The 20,422-nt window shown below is 43.2% G+C and overlaps 1 protein-coding gene across 2 annotated transcripts in view; it reads right to left on the reverse strand.

The window, feature by feature from the left end:
• Window positions 1–20,422, reverse strand: part of COL4A6 (collagen type IV alpha 6 chain) — a 336,867-nt gene that overhangs the window by 63,590 nt on the left and 252,855 nt on the right. For both annotated transcript variants that reach the window (XM_070366116.1, XM_014483351.2), the window contains exons 4-5: window positions 8,331–8,465; window positions 6,939–6,983 (exon numbers count right to left, since the gene is read on the reverse strand). In XM_070366116.1, the coding sequence (XP_070222217.1) occupies window positions 6,939–6,983; window positions 8,331–8,465 (180 nt within the window). The remainder of the gene's footprint in view (window positions 1–6,938; window positions 6,984–8,330; window positions 8,466–20,422) is intronic.

A 20,422-nucleotide genomic window follows, 5' to 3' on the forward strand; every position in this document is an offset into this window, starting at 1 on the left:
TCGTCCCTTGTCTATGTTATTTTACTGTTGAATATCTTGACGACTGCTTGTTTGTTCACTCTCAACTGGTGACCGTGCCCCTGGGTGCACAGACTTGGATGATCTTGCTCATTCATGTGGAAATCATCTACGTGACAGCAAAAATGGAGTTCTGGGACCAAAACCAGTGACACAGATGTGAGCAATCAGCCAATATTAAGAGGGGAAGCAGATTTGTGCAGTGATCCAGTTTAGTAAGATGTGTTGGTTTTAGCCAAATTGCTTAATAAGTGCTGCTGAAAGCTGGGTAAAATAGTTAGTCTGACTGATCCTAGGGTCTCTGTGTTTTCCTCTGTCTGAGGGAGCCCTGCAAGTCTGAGTACTGCTGCTTTTATAGGTACTGTGGTGGTTTCGTCGCTCTGTCATGCCTGACTCTTGCGACCCCATAGACTGTAGCCCACCAGACTCCTCTGTCCATGGGTTTTCCCAGGCAAGAATACCGAAGTGGGTTGCCATTTCCTTCTCCAGGGGATCTTCCTAACCCAGGAATGGAACATGGATGTCCTGCATTTCAGGTGGATTCTTTATTGACTGACCTACTCGGGAAGCCTCTTGTAGCTACTACTAGAGCTATAAGGTACTAGAGGTTGGATTTCTAGAGTTCCTACCCTGTGCTGAATTTAGCCCTGGGGCCTCTGAGAGGAACAGAAGACAAAAGTCTGTGCTTTCAAGGAGCTAGATAAGACTCAGTTAAGTTCAGTTCAGTCGCTCAGTCGTGTCAACTCTTTGCGACCCCATGGACTGCAGCACGCCAGGCCTCCCTGTCCATCACCAACTCCTGGAGTTTACTCAGACTCATGTCTATTGAGTCAGTGATGCCATCCAACCATCTCATCCTCTGTCTTCCCCTTCTCCTCCCACCTTCAATCTTTCCCAGCATCAGGGTCTTTTCAAATCAGTCAGTTCTTGGCATCAGGTGGCCAAAGTATTGGAGCTTCAGCTTCAGCATCAGTCCTTTCAATGAATATTCAGGACTGATTTCCTTTAGGATGGACTGGTTGGATCTCCTTGCTGTCCAAGGGACTCTCAAGAGTCTTCTTAAACACCACAGTTCAAAAGCATCAATTCTTTGGCACTCAGCTTTCCTGATAGTTCAATTCTCAAATCCATATATGACTACTGGAAAAACCATAGCTTTGACTAGATGGACCTTTGTTGCCAAAGTAATGTCTTTGCTTTTAAATATGCTGTCTAGGTTGGTCATAACTTTCCTTCCAAGGACCAAGTGTCTTTTAATTTCATGGCTTCAGTCACCATCTGCAGTGATTTTGGAACCCCCAAAATAAAGTCTCTCACTGTTTCCATTGTTTCCCCATCTATTTTCCATGAAGTGATGGGACAGGATGCCATGATCTTAGTTTTCTGAATGTTGAGTTTTAAGCCACCTTTTTCACTCTCCTCTTTCACTTTCATCAAGAGGCTCTTTAGTGCTTTTTCACTTTCTGCCATAAGGGTGGTATTATCTGCATATTTGAGGTTATTGATATTTCTCCCGGTAATGTTCATTCCAGCTTGTGCTACATCATGAGAAATGCTGTACTCTGCATATAAGTTAAATAAGCAGGGTGAAAGTATACAGCTTGATGTACTCCTTTCCCTATTTGGAACCAGTCTGTTGTTCCATGTCCAGTTCTAACTGTTGCTTCTTGACCTGCATACAGATTTCTAAGGACACAGGTCTGGTATTCTCATCTCTTGAAGAATTTTCCACAGTTTGTTGTGATTCACATAGTCAAAGGCTTTAGCATAGTCAATAAAGCAGAAGTAGATGTTTTTCTGGAACTCTCTTGCTTTTTCAATAATCCAGCGGATGTTGGCAATTTGATCTCTGGTTCCTTTGCCTTTTCTAAAACCAGCTTGAACATCTGGAAGTTCATGGTTCACATACTGTTGAAGCCTGTCTTGGAGAATTTTGAGCATAACTTTGCTAGCGTGTGAGATGAGTGCAATTGTGCAGTAGTTTGAACATTCTTTGGCCTTGCCTTTCTTTGGGATTGGAATGAAAACTGACCTTTTCCAGTCCTGTGGCCACTGCTGAGTTTTCCAAATTTGCTGGCATATTGAGGGCAGCACTTTCACAGCATCATCTTCTAGGATTTGAAATAGCTCAACTGGAATTCCATCACCTCCACTAGCTTTGTTCATAGTGATGCTTCCTAAGGCCCACTTGACTTCACACTCCAGGATGTCTGGCTATAGGTGAGTGATCACACCATCGTGATCGTCTGGGTCATGAAGATCTTTTTTGTACAGTTCTTCTGTGTATTCTTGCCACTTCTTCTTTATATCTTCTGCTTCTGTTAGGTCCATACCATTTCTGTCCTTTTATCTTCTGCTTCTGTTAGGTCCATACCATTTCTGTCCTTTATCGAGCCCATCTTTGCATAAATGTTCCCTTGGTATCTCCGATTTTCTTGAAGAGATCTCTAGTTGTTCCCATTCTATTGTTTTCCTCTCTTTGCAGTGATCACTGAGGAAGGCTTTCTTATCTCTCCTTGCTATTCTTTGGAACTCTGCATTCAGATGGGTATATCTTTCCTTTTCTCCTTTGCCTTTCACTTCTCTTTTCAAAGCTATTTGTAAAGCCTCCTCAGACAACCATTTTGCTTTTTTGTGTTTCTTTTTTTTGGGGGGATTGTCTTGGTCACTGCCTCCTGTACAATGTCATGAACCTCCGTCCATAGTTCTTCAGGCACTCTGTCTATCAGATCTAATCCCTTGAATCTGTTTCTCACTTCCACTGTATAATCATAAGGGATTTGATTTAGGTCATACCTGAATGGTCTAGTGGTTTTCCCTATTTCAATTTAAGTCTGAATTTTGCAATAAGCTGTTCATGATCTGAGCCACAGTCAGCTCCTGGTCTTGTTTTTGCTAATTGTATAGGGCTTCTCCATCTTTGGCTGCAAAGAATAGAATCAATCTGATTTCGGTGTTGACCGTCTGGTGATGTCCATGTGTAGAGTTTTCTCTTCAGTTGTTGTAAGAGGGTGTTTGCTATGACCAGTGCATTCTCTTGGCAAAACTCTGTTAGCCTTTGCCCTGCTTCATTCTGTACTCCAAGGTTAAATTTGCCTGTTACTCCAGGTGTTTCTTGACTTCCTACTTTTGCATTCCAAGGCAAACCATTCAATATCACACTAATACAATGCCCTGACCAATAATGCTGAAGAAGCTGAATTTGAATGGTTCTATGAAGACCTACAAGACCTTCTAGAACTAACACCCAAAAAAGATGTCCTTTTCATTATAGGGGACTGGAATGCTAAAGTAGATAAGACTAACATACAAGAAAATCAATAAACACCATGCACTATATGCAATAAGGAGCTAGAGTTTGTGGTACAGACCCCAAAGACTCCTGGGAGATTAGAGATGGAAAAGAGAGGTAAGCTGCCAACAGAAGGTGCTCCTTAATACATCATGAATAGCTGGAAGAGAGGGAAGGGAACAGGGGATAAAATTTCTTGGAGTAATTGAGTCATGAATCCTGAAGCTAAAGAGATTGAAAGTCAAAAAATATATGTACAACCTTAGGTCAAGGGGTCAAGGGGGTGGGGCAAGAAGAGAGCCAAGGGGATGGAGACGTCTACTGGAAGCAGCAGACTCATTTGGAGGAATCTGGACTTATTCTCCTAAGCAACAAAGGCCCCCAAAAGAAGTGATCGATTTCTAGAAGTTCTCAGGCTCTTTTGGCCACAAGTTGGACGGTTGGACGCAGAAGTGTCCAGCTGGACTCTGGGGTGGGTTCCAGCTCAGAATGGGAATCAGCCTCTGCTTCACAGGATTCATTTCTTCCGGCCCCCATTAAAAAGAGATTGCAGGAGGAAGGGTGTGGCACTATTGTGAGCTTCAAATCCTCCACTCATATCTGGTGAGGCTGGATCCACAGGATAAATGGAAGATGTGACCTCTAGTTTGCTAGTTTCCATTCTTTCTAACTGTGGTGCCAGAAAAGACTCTTGAGAGTCTCCCCGACAGCAAGGAGACCAAACCAGTGAATCCTAAAGGAAATCAACCCTGAATATTCATTAGAAGGGCTGACGCTGAAGCTGAAGCTCCAATATTTTGGCTACCTGATGCAAAGAACTGACTTATTGGAAAAGACCCTGATGCTGGGAAAGATAGAAGGCAGGAGAAGGGGATGACAGGATGAGATGTTTGGATAGAATCACCAACTCAGTGTACATGAGTTTGAACAATCTCCAGGAGATGGTGAACAACATGGAAGCCAGGCGTGCAGCAGTCTGTGGGGTCTCATAGAGACAAACACAACATAATGACTGAACAATAACAACAATCATCCATTGGTTCCCTCAAGACACATACACTGAGTGGAGACGCAAATATAGCCATGAGAATATACCAGGGGATGTCATAAGAGAGTAACCAACCCCATCCACCTCTTACTTCTCCAATGGCCTATTTCTGGGATTTTGCAGACTCTGCAGTTGAATAAAAGGCCAAAATTTGATGGCTGATTTGTTGATATGTGTAACAAATACAAGGTAAGTGAGTCTTCTATTCACCAAAGCCACAAATGTACACTAGATCTGGGGATAAAAATGAATCAGATGATAATATTTCTGAGGGCAGAGCCAGATGCCTTTTTTTTGTATTCCCATAGTAGAGTGCTACCACATAGCAGGTACTCAAGAAAAATACCTGTAGATTGGCACAAAGCAATTTGAACTCCCTTACCTGATCTTAGATGATTATGTAGTATAACACAAGAAGCTGTTAAGTCAAGACTTAACTAAACTGTTTTGATATGACTCAAAAGAACCCCTTAGAGGCTGTTAGAAAGATAAAAGCGGGCTCTAGGACTTCCCTCACATGGAGGAGCTCCACTTTTTTTCTGTTCTACATGCTGAGCTTCCACACAAGATTTGGTTCTTAAGGTTGAAAACCACTGCTAGAGGCAAACATAGCCCAGGTTAAAGATTAAATATATAGAGAAGCACTGAAGAATAAAACTAAAAAGTGATAGTACCAAGTTCCAAATACTGTACTTTAAAAGCTGGAGAAATGTTACCATGCAATATCCATTAGGCAGGATAAGTAGGGATATTGAGTAAAAATGCAGAAACTCAATAAAAAAGGGGGGATTGGGCTGGATGGAATGGGAAAAGGACATGTCTGTGAGCTCCAGACTCCCCACTTATCTCCAGCAAAACCAGGTCCTCAGCATGAAGGGAAGAGGTTGTCTTCAAGTGATCTTTGGAGTAGCCATCAGCAAAATGAAAAGACAACCTACTGATGGGAAAAGATATTTACAAAAACTATGACTGATAGGGGGTTAATATCCAACACATATTAACAGGTCATAAAACTCAATATGAAAGAAACAAAAAGCCAATTAAAAGATGGGCAGAAGAACTGAATAGATACTTTTCTAAAGAAGAAAAGTATCTTCTTTTCTTCTTCCATCTCCATGTGCCAGCAGGCACATGAAAATATGCTCAGCATCACTAATCATCAAGAAATGCAAATCAAAATCACAATGAGGTACGACCTCACACCTATCAGAATGGCTATTCTCAAAATGAACACAAATAAACAAATGTTGGCGAGGATGTGGAGAAAAGGGAACCCTCCTGCACTATTGGTAGGAATGTAAAGTGATGCAGTCACTGAGGAAAAAAGTATGAAAGTTTCTCAAAAAAAATAAAAATAGGACTACCATATGATTCGGCAATTCCATTCCTGGGTATATATATGAAAAAACCACCAATTCAAACAGATATACATACCCCAATGTTCATAGCAGCATTACTTACAATTCTCAAGGTATAGAAGCAACCTGAGTATTGGATGAATAGATAAAGAAGATGTGATATATATAAAAGGAATACTACTCAGCTGTACAAAAGACTGAAATTTTGCCATTCGCAGCAACATGGATGGACTTGGAGGGCATTATGATAAGTGAAATAAATCACAAAGAAAAAGCAAAATACTGTATGATGTCAATCATATGTGGAATCTAAAAAATACAACAAACTAGTGAATATAACAAAAAAAGCAGTGGACTCTCAGACCTAGAGAACAACCAGTGGTTACTGGTGTGTGTGGGGGGCACTAATTTTAGGGGTTGGGAGGGTGGGAGGTACAAACTGTTGGGCATCAGATAGGCTCGTGGACATATCGTACAACCTGGAGAATATAACCAGGATTTTGTAATAACTACATATGGAAAGCAATATTTAAAATTTGTACTTAGAAGTCCAAAAAATCTAAAGGGAAATTCACTTGGGAATAAGGCTGAAGAGAACAAATTATTGAAATTAAATGTATTAAAGTATCAGTAAGTATTTTTCTATCTAATTTCGTGTACCTTCTTAATTTTCTGATAATGAGGATATATGTGTTCTCATGTGGCACTGTCTTCACACTTCAGAACCAGTCCCTCATTCCCAGTGAACGCTGCCCTCAACCTAGAAGACCCAACTCCTTTTGTCTAAGATATTGATGGTTTTTTATGCCTGTACATATCTCTGCATCCCCAACTATATGATTTAGCGCTCCCCATAACAGAATCCCAAGGAAAGTGTGGGTGAGCACTGCTCTTCAAACCTTACCAAGCACATCTCAACACTTAGCCCTGATCATGCATGCCTGAGACAGGATGTGGTTAAGACCAAAATACTTGAGCTATGAGGCAGAAACTAGAAGTTGTATTAAAATTGCCTCTATGGAATGGATAAACAACAAGGTATAACCCAGGGGAACTATATTCTATATTTTGTGATAAGCCATCATGGAAAAGAACATGAAAAAGAATATATACACATGTATAACCGAATCACTCTGCTGTGTAGCAGAAGTGAACACAATCTTGTAAATCAAGTCTACTTCAATAAAATAAAATTTCAAAATGCTTCTATGAACACACTCACCGGAATTCCATTGATGCCAAGAAAGCCGGGAACACCCATGGGACCCTAAAAAAAACAGTAGGAATGTAAGAGATGGTCCAACTGATCTCCATTAGATGAGGTAGGCTTGTTCATGTAGTTAATGACCTAAGTTGTTAAGAAGTGTTTTGTACCCCATCTTCCCCTCCCCCCACACACATCACATCACCTTGCTGTCTACTACACTTCCAAGTGATCACTAGCCTTTACCTAAGGTCTTAGGCAGTTCTTGTCTTAGACCATGTGGTGTCAGACCTAAAAATAAGGCTCAATATTATATGGTGCCTTGACATCTGGGAAGGCTACATGTGGGCTTGCTAAGTCTTTGCAATCCTAACTTACTAGGTTCCTCTGTCCATGGGATTTTCCAGGCAAGAACACTGGAGTGGGTTGTCATTTCCTCCTCCAGGGGATCTTCCTGACCCAGGGATCAAACCCATGTCTCTTATGTCTCCTGCATTGGCAGGCAGGCTCTTCACCGCTAGTGCCACCTGGGAAGCCCTGGGAAAACTGGGAATGCCTCAAAGGGCATTTTGCTCCTGATGAGATCTCTCAGGCAAACAACTCTCTTTATCAAATATACCGGGCACAGTTCCTGCTTGTTCCTGAGTTGTAGGTTTCAATTCCCTGCTGACCCAATTAATTATTCAAACAAGCCAGGCATATCCTCCTTCAGGAACCTAGGGACACTCACCCTCTTGACATGGCAGAGTGTGCCTCCCACAGCCCTTCTGGTTTATTTTGTTCCAGAGCGAAAGTACTGTGTGGCCCTGCACGGCATGTGATGTCCTCTTCCACTGTGCTGTGAGTGCATGTGACTTATAAACCTGTTGTTGATCTCTTCTGTCCTGTGCCAGGTGTCACATGCTTGGCCATCTGCAGAACCCTAGGGTAGGAATCCTGCTCTCACCAATGCGGTAAATAGGAGGTGATTAATTGCTAACCTCAGACAGCCAGCTGCCATGACATGACCAATCTCCTTTCTTGCATCTCTTCCCCTACATTTGTGGCCCAGCTGGTTTCCAAGCATTCTGACCCCTGGCGTCCCATTCCCCTTGTTTGGATCCCTCTGCTGCCCTGTTGATTGGCCTTCTGATCCATCTCCAGCTCAAACCCTCTGGACTTTTCCACCACGGTGATCCCACTTATCTGGCAAATAGCTGATACCTTGACTTTCTGACTTGCTGGCTATGGGATTCTGCCTAGAAATGGGAGCATATCACCCATCCTGCCTATTATTAAAGTGTGTAGCCTGGCACCAAAGTATGTGCAATTAGTATTCTTTTCATGAATAGACAGCTGAGGTTTAGAACCTTTCACCTTCATACCCATGGTCCAAGAGTCAAAGGAAAACTCAAGCTTTGGTGCTCTTACCTTATCGCCTTTTGGTCCATACGGTCCCAGCGGGCCTGGGGAGCCCCTTTCTCCTTTTAACCCTGATAAACCACTAGGGCCAGGAAGTCCTTGAGGACCTGTTGGACCTTGAATTCCAATTGGTCCTGGTCTCCCCTGAGATGGACAGAAGGAGTACAATTAGTCAACAGAGGAGTTACCATCCCCACTTCCCATTTTCCCATGCACAAAGAACACTGTCATCACTCCACTGAATAATTTTGGCTTAGAGACCTATGAAGCGTGCCAGAGTTCCAGACACGGATCAGAAGAGGCTATTTTAGGGGTTGCTAAGCTTATTTGGATAGAACATATTTTATAAGCACATTTAATAAGATTCATGTGCACCAAGATCCTTCAACTTTGTACTTCTTAGGAGATTAGTTATTCAGGCTGGATAATATTGTCCTCTTCCTAGTTAATGCCAGGTCATCCATCAGACTGTCAAAAGAGCAAATGAACAGAACTCTGGAGAGCATTGGAACGTTTTCGAACTCACATCCAAATGGCCAACGTGCTTGAGCTAAAGTTCAGAGATGGCTGCGCCCATAGAACACTGCCTTGGGGGGCCACAGTGAAGAGAACCCAGAAACCCCCAGCTGACAACCTGCCAGCTCACCTTTGTCAGCCGTTCCCAGAACTCCAGGACTGCAACTGGAAACAGACACCCACAGCGAACGCACACATTGTTTATCTGCCCCCTCTGTGTCTCTCTTCTTCCCTTTACTACCCCCGCCATCTGTACAGTGTTGAATGTGTAAAACCAAAGAAGGCTGAGAATATCCATTAAGTATCAATTATGATAGCAAGAGGGAACAGCCTGAGGATTTTGAATGCCCTATTTATAAAGCATCTGTAACAATTAAGTCTGAGAGTTCAGGCTGACATTTTCAAGCTGATTGAGATGCAGAATTAACCCCAGTGGGTGCAACTAGGCTACCTAGGTGGGCTAGGCTACCACTTAGCACAAATCCCAGTAGGGACTGAATTTTCTTGGCATAAAAATGAAAACCATTAGTAATATGCATTAACTAGCAGAGAAAACAACATCATATCAGGTAGAAAGCCTATTTTCATAAACGCTTCCCATTTCTGTCCCTCAGCCCCTTTACTTACTGTCTGCAATTTCCTACAGTCCTGTGAAAAACTCTGAGAAAAGTGCATTAAATGTGCTCTTTACTATTCACCTTCAAGGTTTACTTTTGAAAGGGCTGAAAAGAGGACAGACGCTTTATGGGGTGATTAGAGTCACGTACTGGACACCCAAGTGGCCGCCAGCTGTGTGCAGATTTTGGACTGAAATTTCCAAAGTCTACCAGGTCGACAAAGACCTGGGACTCTTGTCAAGAAGTAAAAGATGCTCTTCCCCAGGCAATTTAATTCTCTGGGTGTACCACCTACCACGCAATCTTTCCAACACAAACCTAGAGAGGGTGCTAGGCTGCAGAGCACTTAACTTAGGCTTATTTCTGGGAATGATGGGATGGGAGTTGAACTTAACTTCTATGCTCTAACCTCCTGCTGCTGAACTTTTGTTTATGGTGGTTCTCTTATTATTCTTAAAAATTTTCACTACACATACACAACTCAAAAGTAATAGAACACTTTAAAAAATAGTGCTGGGCTGCTGTTGAGGATTAACAAAGTCTAAAATGTCAGCCTAGCTTTCAAGACTAATGTACACAAAGCTATAGCAAACAGTTCAAGTCCGGAATGGAGGATAAGTACTGCAGGAACACAAAGGCAGGGTTGACCATGGAGGGTTTGTGGAATGCTTACATTATGTCCATGATGGGGTGGGGGGGTGGGGGCAGCCACTGGCCACACTGGAAAGGCTGAGTGGGCCCCAACTGAAGTAGGCCTGGAAAGCAAGGCAGGGAAGTGGAAGACTTGATGTGACAGGAAATAGGGAGCCCTTAGAGGTTTGGGGACAGGGTAGGTGGAAGGAAGGCAGTTTCAATGTTGAAACTCATCAATGAGTATTTAGGAGAACGTGCATGTGTGTGTGTGTGTGAGAGAGAGAGAGAGCATTAGGGCCAGGGCAGCCTGCCTGAGGCTGGAACAAGGAAGACAGATAAGAACCAGCTGTTGGGGGAGGAAAGGACTGGTTGGTGGGAGGGTGAGGCTTGCTGAGACCATGTTATTACTAGCAAAGGAGATGCATGCAGTCAGGGTACTGAATGCTTGATCCAAATCTGAGCCCTGCCCAAAGCTTTCATGCATCAAGGGCTAAGAGGTGAGAGCCTGATAAACTGTTGAGCTGCTACCAAGAGAGCAGACTGTGGCATGGCCCAATTCCCATCTTGCTCACGGCACTAGAGCCCAAGCGGTGCCTGGTGTGTGCACATGGGCTAGCCCATGCCAGGTCCCTTGCCTTGGTGAGTGAGTGCATGCTCAGCGAGAATAAGCAAAGAGACATAGGAGTGAGGCAATTCTCGGGCTGCACTTAATAGGAAATATGATTCCATCCAGAAAAGGCTGGGTTCCATGGCCCACTCCCTGTCTCTTGTCTGGGAGGGTGTGTTGAATCGACCACAGTCACATAGCTGACTCTTCCGTTCTAGCCAGAGAGCTTAAAGTAGGGCTCTTAAAGAGCTCATGGATTCTTTGAGTTTGAATTATTTTTCAAAAAGGGCATTTGAAATGATATGGAAGGTGTACTTCTGAGCTGGTCCTGAGTTTCAAAACCTTCAGGTGGAAGCAGGGCCTTGGGGATGACTTGACACCTCTGAGGCACTGCTGGCCCAGAACTGCCTCTTTAGGGTGGTGCCAGGGCCCCTGGAGCCTGAAGTTCTGGGATATGAGGCAAGGAGCCTTACCATCCCCTGAGCCTCCTTTCTTTCATACAGTGGCACAGAACACCATGAACAGACGAAGATGGCAAAGAAAAAAAATAAAGACATGTCTTTCGTGGGCTGTTTTGTCAGCCGTCTGTTGCTGCTAAGTTGCTTCAGTCGTGTCCGACTCTGTGCGACCCCATAGACGGCAGCCCACCAGGCTCCCCCGTCCCTGGGATTCTCCAGGCAAGAATACTGGAGTGGGTTGCCATTTCATTCTCCAATGCATGAAAGAAAAAAGTGAAAGTGAAGTCGCTTAGTCGTGTCCGACTCTTAGCGACCCCATGGACTGCAGCCTACCAGGCTCCTCCATCCATGGGATTTCCCAGGCAAGAGTACTGGAGTGGGGTGCCATTGCCTTCTCCAGTATGATATTTCCCTTGTCTCCAATGTATAGGCTTTCTGTCACCATGCCCAGTGTACTGCTGATGCTTAATACTAAATCAATGATGGGTTTTTTAGTTGGTTTGCCTTACTCCAAAGAAGCTATCGGTGGCACTTTTTCACAATGGCCAGCAGAGGGCAGTGTGAGAACGTAGAGGCTTCAGATAAACAGGTGGATGTGTGGACCTCCCACTACAGAGAAAAAGAAATACCAGTGTCAGAGAAGTCACAGAATATTCTAGCAGGAAGGGCCCTTAGAGACCATTCTATCCAGGGTCTATTTTATACTTGGGGGAAAAAGGAGGCCGAGAGAATGGGAAGGACTTGCTTAGATCATGTAGGTAGTGAGAAACGGCATGCGACTCAAATTAGACCACCTGCTGCCAGTGCGTGGCTCTCTCCCTGTTTTCCAGTGGCAGATGTCCTGGGGGGGTAGTTGAGGATGCCCCCCTCACCCCGAGCCCGCCCCTGGGACTGTCCCAATCACTAGGCTGCAGTAGCCAGATGCTCACACCTCATTTCTCTCTTCCTAACTGATCATTTCACAGAACCAATCTGAAATACCATCACTGTTTGGATTGCTAGCAGAATTTCAATGGGCTTGGACCAATGCCTTGCCCTGATACATGTCATATATTTTGGCAAATAGACCCAGACAGGGCAGAAGGGACTCCTCCAAGTCTTTCCAACCAGCTCTCCTGCCTCCATCTGCTCCAGATTTTAAATAAGCACATCAGGGTCAAATTCTCAAGAGTGGCCTGGGACTTGTGCATAAGGCAAGGAACCGCAGCTCGGGGCTGACTTCCTCCTGCTGATCACAGTGGGTTGGGGTCAGTGCGTAGTTTAATTTTACCTTTGATCAGACCACACCCAAGCCCCAGCCCCAGATAACTAGGGTAGCCGACCCCAAAATGGGTCTGCATATAAAGAGGTACACTTATGCAGAAATAGCATCTTGGAACATTAAAAGCACATGCCTCTGACCAGGTAGAACTGTAAAACTAAGAGGAGGGTGACTTTTCATTCCAAGGCCCACTTCTGCCTTTTCATCTCTCCCTCAAGGTTCCAGTGTCCTTCTCTCATAAAATTAAAATTTGTTCCTAAGTAAGAATCTGAAACTCATTCCCACTGAAGCATAAATGACTGGCAACAACTTAGAGCTTTACTTCTCCCCAGGGTTTTTGTATTTTAATGGAGAGCAAAGCGTTAAGCTAGGGGATTCAAATTATATTTATGAAGCACAGAAGGGAAAAGGGGTATGCACACGCTTTCTTAAGGATCTGGCTATACTGCTAGAAGTGGTGCAGTTGCTGTTAGGTGGTATCATGGTGCAGGCTCTGGTGTCAGATCTTACTGCCATTTAATAGCTCTGGGACCTTGGGCAAGTGATTTAACCACTCTGAGTCCCTAAGGGCTCCAAGCAGTAATAACTCTAGTGTAGGGTTATGGGGTGGAGAAGGCAATGGCACCCCACTCCAGTACTCTTGCCTGGAAAATCCCATGGACGGAGGAGCCTGGTAGGCCGCAGTCCATGGGGTCGCTAAGAGTCAGGCATGACTGAGCAACTTCATTTTCACTTTTCTCTTTCATGCATTGGAGAAGGAAATGGCAACCCACTCCAATATTCTTGCCTGGAGAATCCCAGGGATGGGGGAGCCTGGTGGGTTTCCATCTTTGGGATCGCACAGAATCGGACATGACTGAAATGACTTAGCAGCAGCAGCAGCAGAGTTATGGGGAGCATGTGAGTCAGTGAATGTAACACATGTGGTGGATAGCATGAACATACGAATGTATCCATTTCCTTTCTTCTTTAAGGCATGTTTATGGCAAAAGGAGAAGTTATAATTGGGTTCTTAAAACTCTTTTTATTAAGTAAGAGATGCACTGACATTATTCAGAAACTCTCTGTGGGACAGAAATGTGTTCCAGGAATGAATGGGCACTCCATATCTGGGAGAGTATTTCCCCTCTTAGTACTGATGACCTGGTTCTCTTGAGCACTCAGCTCTTCAGTGTCTGCTCATTCTCCTTGTAGACCTCATCCACAAGGTAATGACTCCCCAACCTGAACCTCCAGACCAGAGTTCTCTTCTCAATGTGCCAGATCCTTATAGCCAATGAATTAGCAGACTTGTTCACCTGGATATTCCAACTCAAATTCAACATGACTAAAGCCGAACCTATCATCTTTTCCCCAACTTCATTCCCCAAAGCAGATTCTTCCTTCTGAGTTAACGGTACTAACTCTGTAAATGGCGGTTCATCTACAGAGTTGATAAAGCCAGAAACCCAAGGGTCCTCCATGACCTCTCTCCCTTATCTTCTACATCCAATTCACCAGCAAGGACTGTCAATTCCACCTCTAAAATATAACTGAAATCTGTTCATTTTTGTCTACTTTGATGGTCTTAGTTCAGGACTTCCTCATCTCTCCCCTAGAATGTTGCTACAGCTTCCCAAATGGTCTGCCATCTTCTAATCTAACTTTATTTTCTCCTGGCATTCTGCCTCAGGGTTTTCGTACATATCTTTGTTTTCCTGGTTAGCTCCTATTTATCATTCAGGCTCCAACCAAGACATTAGCTCTTCCAAGGAACCTAACATGATTACCCTTCCTCCACAGAATGGACTAGGTGGCCTGTTTGTGTCCTTACTCCCCAAAAGATTGACCTCCTTGAAAACAGGGCCTGTGTCTTACTTTCCATTGAGTCACTTGTGGTAACTACAGTTCCTCATATATAGTGGGTGCTCAGTATTTTCTGAATGGAGAAATGAATGAATGAATACACACACCAAGAAGCCAGTGGCTCAGGTACATCAACATCTTCTTTGGAAGTCTGGATGGCTACACTAGAGTATAATTAAGAGCCATCTGATCACAGAACTACAGAAGAAGACTTGCACCAGACTTAGGAAATGATCCAGTTGAGGATGGAGAAGTTGAAGCTCTCAGAAAGGGAAAGGGACCAACTCAAGTTCAGAGTTTACATAGCAAGACCAGAGACAAGGAACCCAGTGAGGAGGTTGGATTCACTGGGAGAGAAATAATGATGACCTGAACTAGCAAGACAAATTTAAGAGATATTGTAGAGCCTAAAAACGATAGGACTTGATGCAAGATTGGAATAGGTGAGTAAGACAGAGACAGGTAGGAAGGAGGACTCCCAGTTTTCTTTTTGAACTTTTATGTTGTACTGGGATATAGTCGATTAACAGTGTTTTGATGGTTTCAGGTGGACAGTGAAGGGACTCAGCCATACATATTCATGTCTGGACTCCCAGTTTTCTTGATTGGGTGACTGAGTGAATCTCTTCACTGACATGAGGAAGCCTAGGGGAGGAAGAATTTTGGATGGAAGATGAGGCATTCATATTTGGAGAGGTGAGGATTAAGATACCTATGGACTGTCTTGAAAGATGTTCAGAACCTACTTCTGCCTCTAAACTGGAAGGGCCGAGAGGACAGGGAGCTCAGTTGACTTTGTCCTGGTATCTCTGGGAGATTCAGTGTCTGGTGTACAGTAGACCCTCAAAACATAATTGTGTGGAAAAAGCTCAACTGTGGAATGAATGAAAATAAAGAACTAAATGTGCACTTGGGAATCTTCGAGAAGGCCACTTCCAAGTCTTATTAGGAGCAAAATGAGATTAAAAGACTTTGCTGCCAACCTTCAAAATCCCTGGTGGCCTTTGGGAAAAGGGTAGCAGAAATCCCTGACCTCCAACCTGGGACCATGTGGCTTAAATTCTACAACTTTTCTTTACGTTTCAACTGGAATTCCCATTTCAGCTATGAGGCCATGGCAGAGGGGGTGCAAGAACTTAACAGACTCTGGCCTAAGGAGATGGGCTGTCCCTCCTAGCCACAAAATATGTGGTAAGAAGGAAACCATCAGTGATATCCCCCAAAGGCAGATTACTTAAGAACCTTCAGAACATGCTTCCTTTCACCATTCCTTTGGGGCATCACAATACACTTGTGACAGAGGTGGCGGGCACCAAGCTGGAAAAGCAATTAGTCAATGGGGCTTATGAATTTCACACAGCTATGCAGTGGCAGAGGGAGTAACAGGGCCGCCCCATCAACTCTATGCTCCTTCTATTGCAACAAACAGAAATAGCCACCCAGAGAGCCCCAAAGTCCACTCTTTGAGTAACAGCACTAATGGGGCTTCCCTGGTAGATCAGCTGGTAAAGAATCTGCCTGCAATGCAGGAGACCCTGGTTCAAATCCTGGGTTGGGAATTTCCTCCAGAGAAGGGATAGGCTACCCGTAACTCCAGTGTTCTTGGGCTTTCCTGGTGACTCAGATGGTAAAGAATCTACCTGCAGTGTGGGAGACCTGGGTTCAATCCCTGGGTTGGGAAGACCCCCTGGATGAGGGCATGGTAACCCACTCCATCATTCTTGCCTGGAGAATCCTGGCAAGAGGTGCCTGGTGGGCTACAGTCCATGGGGTCTTAAGAGTTGGACACGACTGAGTGAATAAGCACAGTGCACAGCACAGGAGCACTAATGGGCTAGTGTTGTCTGCAGAAGTAAATGAGGGAGAAAGAACACCAGTAGGTGAAGAATAGATCTAAAGTATGGCAGATAAAGACATATACAGACATCCATTTGATGACCCAGGAAGCCCTGGTTCAGCTTGATAATATTAGCATCATCTACGCTTTGCCAGCATGAGCAGTGACCCTTCCCATCTTCAAAAAAAAAAAAAAAGAAAAAAGTGCTTGGTGTCTACCAAAGAATGAACTCCCCAAATTCTCAGTGTTCTGCCTAGCTGAGAAGCAGTATCAGAGTCTCAGCCTCAACACCCAGATGAAAACACATTTATTTTCTAGTTCTGAGGCAATAATCAGTGTTTGAAGCAGCCAGCCCAGGCATGAAGACATGCGTCTACATGTTTTGTTTGCAAAGACACACACACCCATCTCATTGGCTGCTGTCAGCATGTTGAAATTTTTGGAAAGACACCTCCCAGAGCACTAAAGTTAACTCTTTCTGGGCAATATTCTGCATCCCTCCCTTCTATCTGTTTATTCACATTTCTCTTCTAAAAGATAAAAATCTTCTTTTTACCAGGCACATACTAAGTGCCTCTCATTTAACCTGTTTCCTTTAATCCTCTTAACAGCTCTAACAGGTGGATATGCCTCTTACAGATGAGGAAACTGAAATTTAGAAAGGGTAAGGAATTTGCTTGAGAGCACCCAGTAAGCAACTAGTGAAACCAATTTTGATGATATCAAATCCTCTGCTGCTTCTACCTAGTTTATATTGCCTCTCTGCATAGAATAAAGCTCTGAAAGTAGAAACACAAACCCACTTGAAGAAGGGCAGTAAGAGCTACTCTGGGCAGAAAACATTTCTATTTTCATTGATACTGGGACAAGTTATTTTAATTTGCCCAGTCTTTTCACTGGAACAGGTACTATTTCATAGAAACTCAATAGAATTAATAAATCAGGTGATAAAATGCACTTTAAGGAATAGCACACCTTACACCTTAAAAAGATGGAAGATTACTTCTTGTTTAATAATTGAAGTGGCTTTGTTGATTGGTCTGTCATCAATGGAGATTTTTCTACGTTCTTGTAGACAAATTCTGATGTGTTATGAGTCCCTTATGCTAGCTTATTCAGTTAGGTGTGGACAGGGAAATACAGGCAGAGTATACTAATTTGATCATTGTGATGAGCAGAAATTGGTGATTTTGCTTTAAACATGTTGTATTTTTCCTTGCCCTTGTGGAATGCTGCTGCTAAGTCACTTCAGTCGTGTCCAACTCTGTGTGACCCCATAGATGGCAGCCCACCAGGCTCCCCCATCCCTGGGATTCTCGAGGCAAGAACATTGGAGTGGGTTAATTGTTAAAACAGGATGAAGCAGAGATGTCTGCTAGATAGAGATAAATAAGTTGATGAAAAATTTTCAGGTCTCCCCTTTCTCTATAACATATTCCTAAAATCACATCAGAAACCAGAGAACGTTTTTATTTTGTGATAATAATATAATTGGGATGGTCAAGAACCCCCAAATCCAATGGAAATATGACCAATAGTTGGCCACAAAAATTAAAAAAAATAACCAAACACCTCTGTAACCATTACAAATGGTTGAATGAGCCCCCATAACCCTTCAAATATACATGCAGATTATACAGAGCCCCACCGTATGATAAAGTATGTGGTAAGTTTCCAGACCACATGAGGAAATAGATACAGCTCTATCTACTTAGGATGAATTTAACTTAAAACCATGAATTTTTCCATGCATTGGAAAAATATGAAATAATTAACCATAATTTAGTTTTCCATCTTAGAATTTGAAGGGCAACTTCTGTATGATTTGATGGCACAGGTCTCTAGTAAACAGAAAATTCACCTGCTTAAAGCAGAATCATAAGATTAAGGTTTTATTCCCTGCTCTCACTTTCTAACTGTATGACCTTGAGAAAGTCAATTCATCTCTCAGCCTTAGTTTTCTCATCAGAAAAATGGGCCTATTTGCCCTACCTATTTCTTGAATTGCTTTGAGCATCAGTGGAGACAATGTATGTGAAAATGGGCTGAGGGTTCATTCCATTGACTAAGCTTTGTTTTTGGGGCAAAAAACCCTAGTAACTAGACTCCCAATTTTAAAAAATCCATTTGCTGGGCTCATAGGGCAATAAGCTCTTAAAGAAATAAAAGCTCATGAGGAGGAGATTTCAGTAGGGAAAAAATGGAATGAAACAAGGAGCAGAATGTAAAGCTGTGAAAGGTAGGAGCAAACTGACTGTCCACACAGGGCTGTCGTTACAGTGTAGAAAGGATGTGAACCTACTCTATTATCCTATTATTGTAGTTGAAAAATATGTAGTTTATTTTAAAAGACATGGTTTAATTACAACCTGGAGCTAGTCTTTTTCATTTTTTTTCTAGCAAAACATAGCCATGGTTTTATAATTAAAAAATCAAAGTGAAACAGGCCTTGCCAGAAATTCACTTTATAGAAAATTTTCTGTAGTGTATCTCAGTTCAGTTCAGTTCAGTCACTCAGTCGTGTCCAATGTTTTGTGACCCCATGAACCACAGCAGGCCAGGACTCCCTGTCATCACCAGCTCCAGAGTTTACCCACACTCATGTCCATTGAGTCGGTGATGCCATCCAACCATCTCACCCTCTGTCGTCCCCTTCTCCTTCTGCCCTAAATCTTTCCCAGCATCAGAGTCTTTTCAAATGAGTCAGCTCTTCACATCAGGCGGCCAAAGTACTGGAGTTTCAGCTTCAACATCAGTCCTTCCAATGAACACCCAGGACTGATCTCCTTTAGGATGCACTGGTTGGATCTCCTTGCAGTCCAAGGGACTCTCAAGAGTCTTCTCCAACACCACAGTTCAAAAACATCAGTTCGTCGGCAATCATTTTCTTTATAGTCCAAACCTCACATCCAAACATGACCTTTGGAAAAACCATAGCCTTGACGAGACGGACCTTTGTTGACAAAGTAATGTCTCTGCTTTTCAATATGCTGTCTAGGTTGGTTCATAATTTTCCTTCCAAGGAGTAAGCGTCTTTTAATTTCATGGCTGCAATCAATCACCATCTGCAGTGATTTTGGAGCAACCCCAAAATAAAGTCAGCCACTGTTTCTAATGTTTCCCCATCTATTTGCCATGAAGTGATGGGACAGGCTGCCATGATCGTAGTTTTCTTAATGTTGACCTTTAAGCCAACTTTTTCACACTCCACTTTCACTTTCATCAAGAGGCTCTTTAGTTCTTCTTCACTTTCTGCCATAAGGGTGGTGTCATCTGCATATCTCGGGTTACTGATGTTCCTCCCGAGAATCTTGATTCTAGCTGGTGCTTCCTCCAGCCCAGAGTTTTCTCATGATGTACTCTGCATATAAGTTAAATAAGCAGGGTGACAATATACAGCCTTAACATACTCCTTTTCCTATTTGGAGCCAGTCTGTTGTTCCATGTCCAGTTCTAACTGTTGCTTCCTGACCTGCATACAGGTTCCTCAAGAGGCAGGTCAGGTGGTCTGGTATTCCCATCTCTTTCAGAATTTTCCAGTTTATTGTGATCTACACAGTCAAATGCTTTGGGATAGTCAATAAAGCAGAAATAGATGTTTTTCTGGAACTCTCTTGCTTTTTCAGTGATCCAGTGGATGTTGGCAATTTGATCTCTGGTTCCTCTGCCTTTTCTAAATCGAGCTTGGACATCTAGAAGTTCATGGCTCACGTATTGCTGAAGCCTGGCTTGGAGAATTTTGAGCATTACTTTACTAGCATGTGTGATGAGTGCAATTGTGCAGTAGTTTGAGCATTCTTTGGCATTGCCTTTCTTTGGGATTGGAATGAAAACTGACCTTTTCCAGTCCTGTGGCCACTGCTGAGTTTTCCAAATTTGCTGGCATATTGAGTGCAGCACATTCACAGCATCATCTTTTAGGATTTGAAATAGCTCAACTGGAATTCCATCACATCCACTAGCTTTGTTTGTAGTGATACTTCCTAAGGCCCAATTGACTTCACATTCCAGGATGTCTGGCTCTAGGTGAGTGATCACACCATTGTGATTATCTGGATTGTGAAGATCTTTTTCATATAGTTTTTCTGTTTATTCTTGCCCCCTCTTCTTAATATCTCTGCTTCTGTTAGGTCCATACGATTTCTGTCCTTTATTGAGCCCATCTTTGCATGAAATGTTCCCTTGGTATCTCTAATTTTCTTGACGAGATCTCTACTCTTTCCTATTCTATTGTTTTCCTCTATTTCTTTGCATTGATCGCTGAAGAAGGCTTTCTTATCTCTCCTTGCTATTCTTTGGAACTCTGCATTCAAATGGGTATATCTTT

Source organism: Bos mutus, chromosome X (genome assembly GCF_027580195.1).
Source record: "Bos mutus isolate GX-2022 chromosome X, NWIPB_WYAK_1.1, whole genome shotgun sequence".
NCBI lineage: Eukaryota > Metazoa > Chordata > Mammalia > Artiodactyla > Bovidae > Bos > Bos mutus.